Source organism: Callorhinchus milii, unplaced genomic scaffold (assembly GCF_018977255.1).
Source record: "Callorhinchus milii isolate IMCB2004 unplaced genomic scaffold, IMCB_Cmil_1.0 Scaffold4, whole genome shotgun sequence".
NCBI classification, from domain to species: Eukaryota; Metazoa; Chordata; class Chondrichthyes; order Chimaeriformes; family Callorhinchidae; genus Callorhinchus; species Callorhinchus milii.
This window is the reverse complement of record NW_024704745.1, coordinates 80,666,647-80,681,596: the sequence shown is the minus strand read 5'-3', so window position 1 is coordinate 80,681,596 and position 14,950 is coordinate 80,666,647. Positions and strand designations below refer to the sequence as shown.

The window sequence follows — 14,950 nt, the reverse complement described above, 5'->3', positions numbered from 1 at the left end:
CACTTTAGGCTCAGAGGGGCCATATACAGATGTACAACATTTTAAATGGGATTGTAAAAGTAAACCCAGAACAATACTTCAGGATGTGTCAGGACAGTAGAACAAGAGGACATAGGTTTACAGTTGTAAAGGGCCAATTTCAGGACAGAAAGTGTTTCTTTATCCAGAGGGTAATTAACAACTGGAACAGGGTAACCAGGAAGGGTAATTGAGGTCTGGACACTAGGACACAATACAGTTTTGGGGAGGCGGTAATGTGAGTGTTTTGGAGGGATGAAATCGGATGGGCCGAGGGGAATGGTGAAGTGCCTGTGGATGAGATGTTAAACCAAAGTCCTGTCTCCCTGTTCAGGGGCACATTAAAATCCCAAGGCATTATTCAAAAAGAGAAGTGAGAGAGAAACTCCCCTCTTGATTCCCTTCTCTTTTCAAGCAGTGTGTTGGGATCTTTGGGTTTGTTATGCATTTTCCCAGTAAAAGTGATTTAAAAGGTGAGTTTTGTGTGCAATAGGGTGTATCAGCGCCTTGGGACGTCCTCCCGACGTGAAAGGCGCTCAATAAATGGAACCTTGTTGTTGTTGTTGTATCTGGAGCTGTTTGTAATGTCGGTGGGTTGCTGGAGGAACTGTTCAACTGGCACCACCCATTCAGTCAAGTATTCTCCTCACTGGGTTTCACATTTACAATCTTGCCCTCTGCAGTTTGGAGTTCTTCAACGATTTGATCCGTTCCAATAGGACAGCAAAGCAAAGCCCCCCTCTGCTTTGAACAAGCCAATCTTTGTTGGTGTAGAATGATGACGTTCCATTACAGACTCCCGTCTCCTCCCTCCCACCCTGGGCAATAATTAATAGTTGCCAGCTTCTTAACTCAAGGCTGATGTTCTCATTATATAATGGTTTCTGCTACCGTGCCCTGGGGACAAAAAGGAACCAAAACCCCATAAAATCCTGATCCTTGAGAATTCTCATCTGTAAACTCACACTGACCTTAACCTTGCTGGTGCTATTGTGAAGGGGATTGCCTTGAAATTGGCAGAATCCATGCATTGGGGAGGTGGGGGTGTTGCATTGTATTAACACCTGGAATCCAACCCCCAGCTCGGATGCAAACTCTCGACTGTTCAGCGCCTTGGGACATCCTCATTATATACATGGAGTGCAGTGGTTAGACACTCGCCTCGCAAGCAAGAGGATCCGGGTTTGATTCCCGGGCAGGGTGCAACTTTAGGCAATTATCCTTACTCCACACACCTCTGTTTACCAGCAGTAAGTTAGGTTGTTAGACGATTGTTTTTCCGGTGGTAATAATCCCTCAAAAAAAAGTCACTCAATCCACTATTGTAAATGGCTGCCATGCACAATTGGCTCCCGCGTTTTTCCCACAGAATATACAGTTAATTATGTTACTTATAACTTTACAGTATGTTCTGTGAAGCGCTTTGAGACGTCTTGAAGACACGATAAGGCACTATATCAAATGCATGGATTATCATTAATACTTGACACTGTGGAACATGAGAGAGAACAAAGGACCGTGCTTGTGTAACATCTTCATCTGATGTTCATCTACCTCGGCTGACTCCCCAATGCAATACTGCACTCTTCTGGAAAAGAGTTTCTCTTTCCCGGTGCCCTAGCCAACAGCCTTCAAAACAAACCTAGCCGTTCACTTCTTGGCTGTTTGTGGGACATGGCAGTGTGTAAATTGGCTGCTGCGTTCGCCTTCAAATAGACAGTTACTACACTTCACAGTGTATCCTGTGAAGTTCTTTGAGACGTCTTCCTGATGTGTCAAGTGAAAGGCTTGTTATGATGTCTCTTTTTTTCTGTATTGCCACTAAGTGAGAGAAGACCACAGGACTGGAGCAGTTGAGAATTGTCACAGAGTGGTTGGGTCTAGGTTAGGCGTCTCAAAGACGTGATAAGGCGTATCAAATACAAGGCTTATTATTATTATGAACCAAAGCTTTTAGGATTTTCCAATACTTTTAAAACGACTTATTCCAGTCAATTCAGAAGTGGCTATGGTTAGTGACCATCAATTTCGTTGTTGGATTATCTGCTGATTTAATTGAAGCAACAATAAATAGTATAACGTTCAGGATGTGGTATAAATCTGAAAGAACACGTGGTCAGAAGATTCTGCACGATTTCTTCCTCTTTTAAGAAGCCCCTTTTCTGTCTCTCAGGCTTATAATTTACAAGGCTTTATCACAGCCACATCAAGAACACAGAAAGAGGCCATTTGGCCTATCATGCTTGTGCCGGCTCTTTGAAAGAGCTACCAACTTGTCCCACTCCTGCTCTTACCTCAAACTAGTCCCACTCCCCTGCTCTTACCCCAACTAGTCCCACTCCCCCGCTCTTACCCCAACTAATCCCACTCCCCCACTCTTACCCCAATTAGTCCCACTCCCCCGCTCTTACCCCAACTAGTCCCCACTCCTGCTCTTACCCCAACTACTCCCCACTCCCCCACTCTTACCCCAACTAGTCCCACTCCCCCCGCTCTTACTCCAACTAATCCCACTCCTGCTCTTACCACAACTAGCCCTACTCCCCCCGCTCTTACCCCAACTAATCCCACTCCTGCTCTTACCACAACTAGCCCTATTCCCCGCGCTCTTACCCCAACTAATCCCACTCCTGCTCTTACCACAACTCGTCCCACTCCCCCCGCTCTTATCCCAACTAATCCCACTCCTGCTCTTACCACAACTAGATTATGAAGTGCTCAGTGAGTTAATATCATTACCACGAGAATGTCAGAGAACACATTACGGATTGTGTGTGTGTGTCTGTGTGAGAGTCTGTCTGTGTGTGTGTGTGTGTGTGATTTCATTGACATCTGCACACAGTATGGTTATGGTATTTATCCCCTCCTCAGGAGACACTGCCTGGAGCCTGGGCTATCAGCCAGTCACAGAACATGATGTCTTAAATGGAGGGAGAATAAACAGAGCACTTGGGTCTTAATCATCTTCATTTGGAGTTCTCCAGACAGCACTGTGCAAGCTTCAGCTAGTCTCTAATTATGGGTGAAGGCAATACTTAAAGCAGTACCTCGCCTAGAGTAATGATAGTAATAATCCTCACATTTGATTCAGTGCCTTTCACGTCGGGAGGCTGTCTCCTTATGCTTCACAGGATATACTGGAAAGTGTCACAATTGTGTCATGGAGTCCAGTGGCGTATTGGTTAAAGCGCTCATCTCACAAGTTTCCTTACTCCAAATGCCTCTGCTTACCAGCAGTCAGTAGGAACCCGGTTGTTAATCGATGGACGGATCACTTTCAAGGGGTAATAATCCCTTCAAAAAATTAATATTAATAATTTGGTCACTCAATCCACGCCTGTTTGTGGGACACTGCTGTGAGCAATTGGCTGCTCACAAAATATACAGTAAAAGCTCTTTGAGCTGTCTCAGCGACGTGATAAGGAGCTATGTCAAATGCAAGGATTATTGTTATCTTATTAGGTGAATGTGACAGCCAGGTTGCACACAGTGACATTTCAGATTTGAATCGCATGAGCGATTGTATCTGGGGAATTGTTGGTCAGGGACAGGGCTCCGAGACTTATCCTACATTAAGGGCATGATGTAAATACAAGTAGTTGCGTCTTGAATTGATGTGCAAACTTGCACAAACGATAATCAAATCACATTAATTGATTTGATCAGGCTGCCCAAATCCTCACCCACACATTCTTACATTACGGCTCGATTATGGAAACTCCCTCCTCATCGGCCTTCCCAACTCTTCCCTTCACAGGCTGCAGATCATCCAAAACTCTGCAACTTGTAATCTCGTGCACCAGGCTCTGTGACGCCTTCACGCCCACCCTCGCCCGACCCGATCACCCCCACCCTCGCCCGACTCCACTGGCTCCCCGTTCCTCAGAGGATCGAATTCAAGATCCTCGTCCTCACCTACAAGGCCATGGCCTTGCCCCCTCCTCCCTCTCTGATCTGCTGACTCCCTACCAATCTGCCCGCTCCCTTCGTTCAGCGGGCTCTGGCCTGCTCCATGTCTCCCGCCCTACCATTAGTGGCCGGGCTTTCAGCCTCTCTACTCCCACACTATGGTACTCCATCCCATAGTCCCTCCGCCTCGCTTCCTCCCTTCCTCCCTTCAAAGCCGGTCTCAAGACCCTCCTCTTCGATAGTGCCTTCAGTCGCCCTCCCACCTCTCAGCCTTCTCTCACCCCTATCCCCATCCCTCCCCCATGCTCGGGTCCTGACCCCTGACTGTCCAGCGCCTTGCGACGTCCTCCCGACGTGAAATGCGCTCTACAAATGTCATTTGTTCTTGTTGTTGTTATAGTCAGCTTCCAACCATAAATCCCGGTGTTTTGGGGGCTCTATTTTTGTGTAAAATCTACCTCCAAATTTTGTTTCTGCCCATGATAACGGTAGTTAAAGATTCTCTTTGTTTAGCCGGGTGTCTGGCACATGTGGAAACCCATCACCTGCTTAAAGAGTATCCAAACCAGACTTCAGATGATCTCCATGTGTATGCCAGCCACACACGCAAATGTCCTCCGTATCTGGAATGGAATGTGCTCTCTGTCTCTCCCCAGAGGGACACACTATGCCAACCTAATCCCGAGAGGATTAGACACAGCTTGTCGTTTAGATCATGACTGAAGATCTTCCTCTTAGACAGTCCTTATGGTCACCTCCTCCCTCCCTCCGGCATTGTTAAGCTCTGAGACGCTGCCCTGTATGAAGGGCAAATGGAAATTCTTGTTGTCCTGAGCTAGGGCTTAGGGGACCCCAGAGTATGCATGGAATGGGGGTGGGGGGGGGAGAAGTTATTCCGTTAAGTGCCCTGAGATGCTGCCCCTATGTGAAGGGCTCTATATAAATGCAAATTGTTGTTGTCACCATGTAAAACTGCTTCGCTTGCCATTCAGAGCGATTCACACACATCGCAGCAGATGTAGGAGTTGGAGAATAATGGTTTATTTTAGACCCATTGACTATACAATGTTTTCTGCTCGACAGTCAGAGGGCAGTGTCTCCCTGGCAGCACGTCCGGCAAAGTCATTGTCCACATGTGTAGCCCGAGCAGGGAGAGCCGGTACCGGGGGAATAGGATCACATCTGACGACAAACATTTTTTTTAGTATGTTGAAATTTAAGAGTCACAAACCAAAAAAAAAGGAGTCCAGAGTCAAGGGGAACAGCTGCCGCCATAGCAAGCCTGCACAGCAGAACCCAGCACAGCACAGCACAGCAGAACCCAGCACAGCACAGCAGAACCCAGCACAGCACAGCAGAACCCAGCACAGCAGAACCCAGCACAGCACAGCAGAACCCAGCACAGCAGAGTTCTCCATGACGTTTCCCAGAATCACCACAGCGTGGGAACAGGGAGGCTCTTCATCAGCACTGGTTTCCACAGTCAGTCCATTGACAAGTCGTCTCGCTCTGTAACTGCCAGTCAGTGATTTGCTCTGCTTGTGAGGGGGTGGGGGGGGTTCAGTTCCCTGAAACAGCCTCCTCCAAGACAACTCGTGTTCATGCTCGCTCGCTCGCTCACTCACTCACTCGTCGGCTGACAGGAAAGGTTGCAGCACATTCCCGGGGATGTTAGGCCAATCTTGGCATTGGAGGAGGGGTCAGGGCCACAAAATTGTGGAGTCCTGTAGCTCAGTGGTTACAGCCTTCGGCTCGCAAGCGAGAGGACCCGGGTTTGATTCCCGGGCGGGGGGCAAAACCTTAGGCAAGTTTCCTTACTCCACATTGTTTACAGCAGTGAGTAGGAACCCGGTTGTTAGTCGATTGGCGGATCACTTTTAAGGGATAATAATCCCTCCCAAAAAAAAATTATTTGGTCACTCATTCCACGACTGTTTGTGAGACACTGCCATGCCCCATTTCGCCCACAAAATATACAGTCACTACACTTTACAGTATATCCTGTGAAGCACTTTGAGACGTCTTGAAGACGTGATAAGGCGTTGTGTCAAATGCCAGGATTATTATTAATATAAAGTGATCACTGGAATTAGATGCCTGAGCTGTGAGACATGGGAGCTGAGGCTGGGAATGTTAACGTAATGCGGAAAGTGGAGATTGGGAGGAATTGCCAGTAAACACAAGACTCCAGTTTAAAAAGGAATTAATCTGCTAGTCTCTACACACTGGGAAATTCGATGCACTTTATCATGGTTCTCCCGACGGTCAGCAATTCTAGAATGGAATGGTAGAAATCTTACAGCGCAGACTGTGCCTTCAGATCATTGTTCATTATTAGAGCACTCGATTCCAATCCCATCTCCCTGCACTTTTTCTCTTGTCTCCATTCTGGTGCTCCCTCTCCCACTGGAGTTCTCTACTCTACCCCATTCCCTGCTCTCCCCCCATCGTGTGTGTGGATTAACACAGGTTTCGCCCTGGGTTTGCCCTAGGTTTCGCCCTGCCTGGGAATCAAACCCAGATCCCCTCGCTTGCGAGGCGAGGCCTCTAACCACTGAGCTACAGGACTCCACAGGAGTTCCTGAGATTGAGGGCTGAGTGCTTGTGGGGAACGTAGAAGGCGATGTGGTACAGGCCGATGTGAAGCAAAATTTTCCTTAATTGTGGACTCAGTTTTGTCAGCCTTTTGTGACGAGGCACTCCATGTTCAGGTAGCCCTGTGTGTCATTTAACCTCTGCATTTCCCATCTGAATCCAACATGCTGATGCTCTTCAGACCAACACTGTTCTTCCCCTTTTCTCACAAGGCTCATTTTCACTTCATCAGCACTAATGTAAAATGACTCATTGAGCAGAAATAGCTGGGCCGACGGAGATGTCGTTTGTGAGTGAGTGGATTGAAAAGAGATGTTTATAGGCTTTGATCACATCAAAACATTCTAAAGTAATTACTAACCAGTGCAGTGACTCTTTCTGTTAGCAATACTGGCAGTAAGGTCACACGAACCAGGTAATGAGTTAACCAGTGGGATCTGTAGCTCAGTGTTTAGAGCACTCGCATTTGCAAGCGAGAGACCTGGGTTTGGTTCCCGTTCAGAGAGAAACCTTAGGCAAGTTTCCTTACTCCACACGCCTCTGTTTACCAGCAATGAGTAGTAACCCGGTTGTTAGTTGATTGGCGGATCGCTTTCCGGGGTAATAATCCCTCAAAAAAACAATAATTGGTCACTCAATCCATGATTGTTTGTGGGACGCTGCTGTGCGCAATTGGCTGCTGCGTTTCGCCCACAAATATACAGTGAATTCACTTTACAGTCTATTCTGTGAAGCGCTTTGAGACGTCGAAAACCGTGAAAAGCGCTATATCAAATGCCAGGATTATTATTATTATATGATTAGTTATAGAATTTTACAGAAGGAAGCCATTTGGTTCTGAAAGAGCTATTCTTTCAGTCCCACTCCGCTGCTCACTCCCCCACCCACTCACACAACATTTTATTTTGCTGCTTTTCAAATGCAGAGTAGCCAATGTGTTGTTTAGAATCCACACCAACTCAACACATGAGGGGATATTTAATGGCTAAAATGGCCGTGTTCTGTTTAGCGGATTACCTATGCGTGAACTAAAAACTGAGGCTGGTGCTCACCTGGTGACCTGGAAGTCGGCCAGCGTGTATCAGCCCGACTCAGTGGATATCGCTCTGTCTCTCGCCTCTGAGTCAGAATGTTGTGGGTTTAAGCCCCACGTCAGGACCTGGAATCACACAGTCTGAGCTGAGGCTCCGGGCAGCGCTGGGGGTGTTGTATTGTGGGAGGTGCTGTCCTTGGGATGAGATGTTAAACCGAGGTCCCATCTGACTGTTCAGATTAAAGATCCCATGGCCAGATTTCAAAAAAGATAATAATAATAATCCTTGCATTTGATATATCGTCTTAGAGATGTCTGTTTGGAGTCCTGTAGCTCAGTGGTTAGACACTCGTCTCACAAGCGAGAGACCAGGGTTTGATTCCCGGGTAGGGAGAAACCTGAGGCAAGTTTCCTTACTCCACACATGTATGTTTATCAGCAGTGAGTAGGAAACCGGTTGTTGGTTGATTAGTGGATCACTTTCCGCGAGTAATAATCCCTTCAAAAAAAAATTGGTCATTCAATCCATGACTGTTTGTGGGGACGCTGCTGTACACAATTGGCTGCCACATTTTCCCCACAAAATATACAGTCAATTCACTTCACAGAATATTCTGCAAAGCGCTTTGAGATGTCTCGAAGACGTGATAAGGTGCTGTATGAAATGCAAGGATTATTATTATTGTCAACCTGCAACCTTGTGACTATGAGACAGAGTGACTCAGCCAGGCTGCAGCCTTGATAGTAGAGGCATTGGGACCAATTGTGCTGAATTGTTGTTCGAGCTCTTATTGGTTTCCAGCACTCCCGACACACTGTCCAGTATAAAGAACATTATATAAATGTAAGTTGTTGTTGTTTTCTGCTGCGGAAACATTGTTCCCACCAGCATCCAACCAAAGCCAGCATAAACCTTTTCTATTGAAGCTGTGACTAAATGGTCCTTATGTGTTATTTTCTTCAACTAACAGCAGCGCAGTAGGTGGTCTAGTCTGGCAGGCTGTTTGTTCTCTCTGTTGTCTCCACCACCGTGAGCTGTCAGCAGAATGAGTTTTGCTGTAAACAGAACATCTATAATGACAAATGTTGTCGTCACCTCACAGAGTTAGTGGGTGACCAGTTGCAAAAGGACCGAGAGATACCGGTGTGTATTGTAAAGTGCAAAACCTGCCCAGGGACAAACATTCCAACTGTCAATGTGACACCGACATGGAGACACGATGAGCTGAGAGCATCGAAAGAGACGGGCAAACAGCTTCCTACACGAAGGGGGAAAAGCCTTTCAAATAATCACGGGCTTAAACCACATTCAAGAACATGGCAAACTTGTGCAATTGTTTTGGGTGTTGAACTCACACAGTCCAGACTGATGCTCCAGTACTGTGCTGGGGGTGTGCAGCGTTGTCGAAACCAGAAGGGAGGCAGAATAGTTGCCCACCAACAGTAATAATAATAATCTTTGCATTTGATATATTCTCCCAATATACAGTCAATCCACTTTACAGTATATTCTGTGAAAGCTACGATATAAATGTAATTTGATGATGTTGTCTCCTTCCTGTTCCAGGTCATGTATGGCTTTCTCGTGGGCTGCCTCGTTCTACGGTCAATATATATTGTTACCTGGTGAGTCTGGTGTGAATTCAGTCACACTTCATCGCACTGCGTGATCTGTGACTTTGCTATTGAGAACGGATTTATTTGTAGGGCCTTAGTTATAATTCTGATAAGACCTCCGATGGTGGGGCGGAGGGTGTGAGGGACGAGCAGGAGCTGGTGCCCGTCGAGCGGAGGCCCCGGGTGGTGGATTGGGGAGTGAGGGGTCGGGGAGGGAGGGGTCAGGGAGTGAAGGGGTTTGAACACGAGAGTGAGGATGTTGAAGTGGATGTGTTGGTGATGGGGAGCCAGTGGAGCCGGGGCCAGAGCTGGGGAGATGTGGTGTGGAGTTGGGTCGGGGTCGGTATGTGACCAAAGTTTCCTTACTCCACACACCTCTGTTTACCAGCAGTAAGCAGGAATCTGGTTGTTAGTCGATTGGCGGATTACTTTCTGGGTGTAATAATCCCTTCAAAAAAGAATGTGGTCACTCAACCCACGACTGTTTGTGGGACGCTGCTGTGCACAATTGGCTGCCGCGTTTCACCCACAAAATATACCGTCAATTCACTTCACAGTGTATTCTGTGAAGCTCTTCTTGAAGACATGATAAGACGCTGTATCAAATACAAAGATTATTATTATTATATTAAGTGTGAGTTGATGCTCAGGTAATTGCCATGTAATAGTCCCTTTTCAGACGGATTCTTTGGTTGACAATTACTGCACATTGATGACTTAGGGTGTAATACTAAATTTACATACATACAGTGCGATGTAAATGAATACAATAGAAATTTACATTTATACAGCTTTTCACATCAGGAGGACATTCCAAAGTACTCAACAATAATGGCTTTGGCAACTGGGTTACTACAAAGACTAGTTGTAAGGTAATAAAAAGCACAGTTGATATTCAACAGGAATATTGGAAAGATGTTGGTGAAAAGATACTCTTTGATACTGGTTTGAATTTCAGTCCAGTTGCCAAACCACAAAGTAGCCTTTCGTGTGAAATTGTCATTCGTGGATTAGTAGAGACGAATTCTTGGAATAATGTTTATTTATTTATTTTTACCGATCTTGATGGCTCGAGGAAGAGGTAATGGCAAAGGCGGGTAATGTTGCGGAGGTGGGAGAAAACTGAATGTCTGCCCTCCTATTTACTTCCTGTCAGAGCCTCCTCATCAACCCAAATTTCTCACTCTTTGCCTTCAACCCATTGTAAATTAAGACTTTTAAATTAAGATTTTATTTTATAAAAATATCCTAGAATCCCTCGCTTTCTTCAAAGTCCGTTTCAGGACCTTCCTCTTTGACCTCGCCTTTGGTCATCTTCCCACCCCCACGCTCTTACCCCCAACTCCTTTGACCCCACCCCGTCTGGCCCCACCCCGCCTTGTCCCCACTCCCCTTACCCTCCACTCCCATTGCACCTCTTGCCACCACCCCTTGACTCCCACCCCCCTCTCAAATTCAACCCACGGCTCAGGTGCAAACCCTCAACCTCCCAGCGCTGTGGGACGTCCTCCCCAAATTGCGCAACAACAACAACAAATAGCGCTGCATAAGTTTGTTGTTGTTTGGCTCGGGAGGGCTTACGACTGCTCACAATCTCTGCTCTGCTACTGCAGAAGGTTCATTTTTGTTCACCAGAATGTGACCAGGCCTAAAAGGATTTACTTACAAGGAAAGGCTGCGTAAACTTGGATTGCATTCCCTTGAGTTTAGAAGGTTGAAGGGGGATTTGATGGAGGTGTTTAAGATGATAAAGGGATTCTATAGGGTAGATACAGAGAAGCTGTTTCCTCTGGTGGGGAATCCAAAAGAAGGGACATAGTCTGAAAATTAGAACCAGGCCATTTAAGAGTGAAATCTGGAAGCAATTTTTCACTCAAAGAGTGGTGGAAATCTGGAACTCTCCCCCAAAAGGCAGTGGATGCTGTGCGAGGTTGATAGATTGTTGGTAAGTCAGGGCATCGAGGGATATGGGGAATAAGCGGGAAATTAGAATTGAATGGATGAGTTGAGGTACAGATCAGCCATGATCTAATTAAACGGTGGAACAGGCTCGAAGGGCTGAATGCCCTCCTCCTGTTCCTATCCTTCCAAGGTGTGTGCAAAAATGGTCAAACTTCTGGCGTTTGGCAAATGTTAGCAACTTAATAACAATCATAATAATAATAATCCTTCCATTTGGTACAGTCTTTCACATTGGGTGGACGTCCCAAAGGGCCTCACAGGAGATACTGTAAAGTGCTGTGACTGTGTGGCACAAGAATGGCTTGTAGGCGAGTAGTGTGGTACAGTATTGAGGGAGATAACGGGATCTGAGGGAAAGTTTTCTTCTAAACTGCCCCAGTGTACATCCTGTTTATTATTTTATTACCGTGTTGTAGACGTGATGTCTAGTGGGACCCGAGCCCAATGCGGGGAGATATTTAATGTAAGATAAATCCTCAGAGTGGGAGTCACTCCCATTTCTAGTCTGGAGGAGAGAATTCCGTACCCAGTGTGTCAGCTCATCACAACACTTAGAAATGAATTTCTCTTTGTTTCCATTGATGTAACGCCCCCTGGGGGCGAGGGAGGGTAGGGCCATGGTGTAAAATCCAACCGTTCTTTAACAACAGTAAATTACATTTACAACAACAAATTACATTTATATAACACATTTATATTACACAGCGTCTTTCACGTTAGGAGGACGTCCCAAGGCGCTGACAGTCAAAGGTTTGGACCTAAGCTGGGGGTCAGGAGGGGTGGAGGTCAGGGATGGTGGGGGTAGGAGAGTGACTGAAGGTGAGGTCAAACGGGAGGGTCTTGAGACGGGCTTTGAAGGAGGCAAGAAAACGTGCAAAGCGAAGGGACTAAGATGGAATTTTAAAGGGTGGGGGCAAAGATGCTGAATGGTGGGGTGGGCCAGACAAGTGGACGTGGAACAGGCCAGGGACTGGTGAACGGTGGTAGTGGACAGGTTGTTATGGGGTTAGCAGGTCACAGAGGAGGCAAGGCCGTGGAGGGCTTTGAAGGCGAGGACGAGGATTTTGAACTGTATCTTCTGGGAGATGGGGAGTCAGTGGAGCCGGGCGAGGGGAGGGGGATAATGGGGTCACAGAGGCTGGTGCAGGAGAGACTGAAACAGAGAGACTGAGCTGCTCATGTCAGTGTGCCATGAGCTTTGATCATCTTACTTTATTTCTTTTACTCCCTCAGGGTCCACCCTTGGCTCAGACCTCTGGCCTATACCTCACTAGGTATATTTTTGATGGGCTTCGTCCTCTGGAATGTAGACAACATCTTCTGTGACACCTGGAGGTAATTCCATTGATCAATGGTTTGTTTGCTAAATAAATTGGGGTATAACTTATGCTCACCCAACTCCGGGATGTTAGTGCAGCAACTTGGCAATTGGTAGACCTGAAAAGACTAAGGTCCATATATAATTATAATCCTTCCATTTGATATAGCGCTTTATCACATCATCGAGGTGTCTCAAAGCTCTTCACAGATTATACTGTAAAGTGTAGTGACTATATTTTGTGGGTGAAAAGCAGCAGCCAATTGCACACAGCAGTGTCCCGCAGTGATTCAGTGACCAAATGATTATTATTATTTATTATTTTTTTGATTATTGCTCCCATCAAGCGATCCACCAATTGACTAATAACTAGGTAAGCAAAGACATCTGGAGTAAGGAAACTTACCTAAGAATCTAACCCAGGTCCTCTGGTTTGCGAGTCGAGTGCTCCAACCCCTACAGGACCCTCTACTATCCTGGTAGTCGCATACTACAATAATGGAGATGTTGATAGCAATTAATTCTGTATGGGTTGGTCTACCATCACAGTGGTAGTCTTGGGAAATTCAAATCCATAGTTCTTCCAAGCATATTACGCTTACCCTGTGTCATGTCTCAAATTACTCGTGTACTCTATCCCAAATATTATTTTCTAAAAGAAATCTTAAATCTTATTTAATTTGTATTTGAATGATTCAACAGTTGAGACTGATTTTTTACTGCCATTACCCGATGCCAGAGGAGAGTTTTGCAAGACTGTAAGGTTTAACGTTCCTCTGGCACAAGCACAGAAAGATGCCGTGGTGTAGGGGTTAGCATGCTCGCCTCACAAATGAGAGCACCCAGGTTCAATTCCCGGACAGGTCTAAATGTTTGGCAAGTTTCCTTACTCCACAACCGAGTTCCTACTTACTGCTAGGTAAACAGAGGCATGTGTAGAGTGGAGGAAGAAAACTTGCCCAATATTTCGCCGTGCCCGGAAATTGAACCCTCTCGTTTGCGAGGCGAGTGCTCTAACCACTGAGCTACAGGTCTCCACAGTAGGGGGGCGGGCGGCGGGGGTAAGAGGCTCTCAGAGCCTGGTATATGTTGTTGCCTTGGAAATGTTTGGGAGAGGTCAACAACAACAAATTACATTTACACAGCCTTTTACATCGGGAAGACATGCCAAGGCGCTGGACAGTCAAGGATTTGTCAGGGCAACCAATCCATTGTACTTTTCAGTCTCTGACTGGACTTCAATTACTGAGTGATTTTTGACCATTGCCGAGTAACACACCTGCTGTCTCCTCCACAGGGATATCAGACAGAAGGTACCATTCCACATCTTGGGTGCTTTGACGCAGTTTCATGCCTGGTGGCACATCCTCACAGGCCTGGGCTCCTACTTGCACATTCTATTCAGGTACAGTCACTGGGTTCAGCTGGGCCTATATGTGTTGTCGTGAACTGCACTGAAACTGGGTTTGTGTCAGACGAAGTGAAGCTAAACTAACATTCTGTAGTGATAATCCTTGCATTTGATACAACGCCTTCTCATGTCGTCGAAACATCTCAAAGTGCTTCGTATGACATTACTGAAAAGTGCATGAGTGTAATATTTGCAGACAAAAGCAGCAACCAATTTTGACATGAGGCAATGTCCCAGAAACAGCATGAAGTGAACAACCAATTTTGTCTTGGGAATTGATGATCAGGACACTGGGAGAGAGGATCTCCTCTCTCTTTGGACCTTTAACATCCACCTGATCAGGATCAACTTCTTACCTGAAGGAAGGCATCTCTGACAATGCTCCGCGTGCCCAACACTGTACTGTACCGTGACTGACCTTGACTGACCTCAGTTCCTGAGATGTGGGGCTTGAGCCCAAAGGCTTCTGTCTCCGAGGAAAGACTGCCACAAACTATCAGTCTGTGGCCATAACACAATCCAGTCAAACACTGCTGACGCTGCTTCACTGTATGACATAGGGAGAGAACTGGAAAGTGGGGATAATAATCCCTTCAACATAAAAAATAATAATTTGGTCTCTCAATCCACGACTGGTGTGGGACACGGCTGTGCACAATTGGCTGCCATGTTTCACCCACAAAATATACAGTCACTTGAAGTTATCCTGTGAAGTGCTTTGAGACGTCTCAAAGACGTGATAACGCGCTGTATCAACTGCAAAGATTATAATATTAAAGGCAACTTAGAGAAGCAGCGAGCAGTGATGTAGTTGGCTCCTTCTTGTGGTGTTGAGTTCTTTGTTGCTCTCTGTGTATCACGTCTCCATACCTCGGGCGCTGATAGCATCACCCTCTGTTGTTGCACTCTACACCTCATGGAGCCAATAAGAACCTCGGCGTCCTGTTCAACCCTCAACTGTCCTTCATCCCCCACATCCGTGCCATGACCTGTTCCGCCTTTTCCCACTTCTGCAACATCGCCCAGCTCCACCACTGTCTCGCACCTCAGGCCCCCGAGATCCTCACATATGCATTCATTACATCCA

At 46.4% G+C, this 14,950-nt stretch overlaps 1 protein-coding gene across 1 annotated transcript in view; it reads left to right on the top strand.

Moving 5' to 3' along the window:
- The window catches only part of acer3 (alkaline ceramidase 3), an 88,532-nt gene that overhangs the window by 68,817 nt on the left and 4,765 nt on the right, over positions 1-14,950 (top strand). The window contains exons 7-9 of the mRNA XM_042334306.1: positions 9,123-9,181; positions 12,368-12,469; positions 13,750-13,857. Of these exons, the coding sequence (XP_042190240.1) occupies positions 9,123-9,181; positions 12,368-12,469; positions 13,750-13,857 (269 nt within the window). The remainder of the gene's footprint in view (positions 1-9,122; positions 9,182-12,367; positions 12,470-13,749; positions 13,858-14,950) is intronic.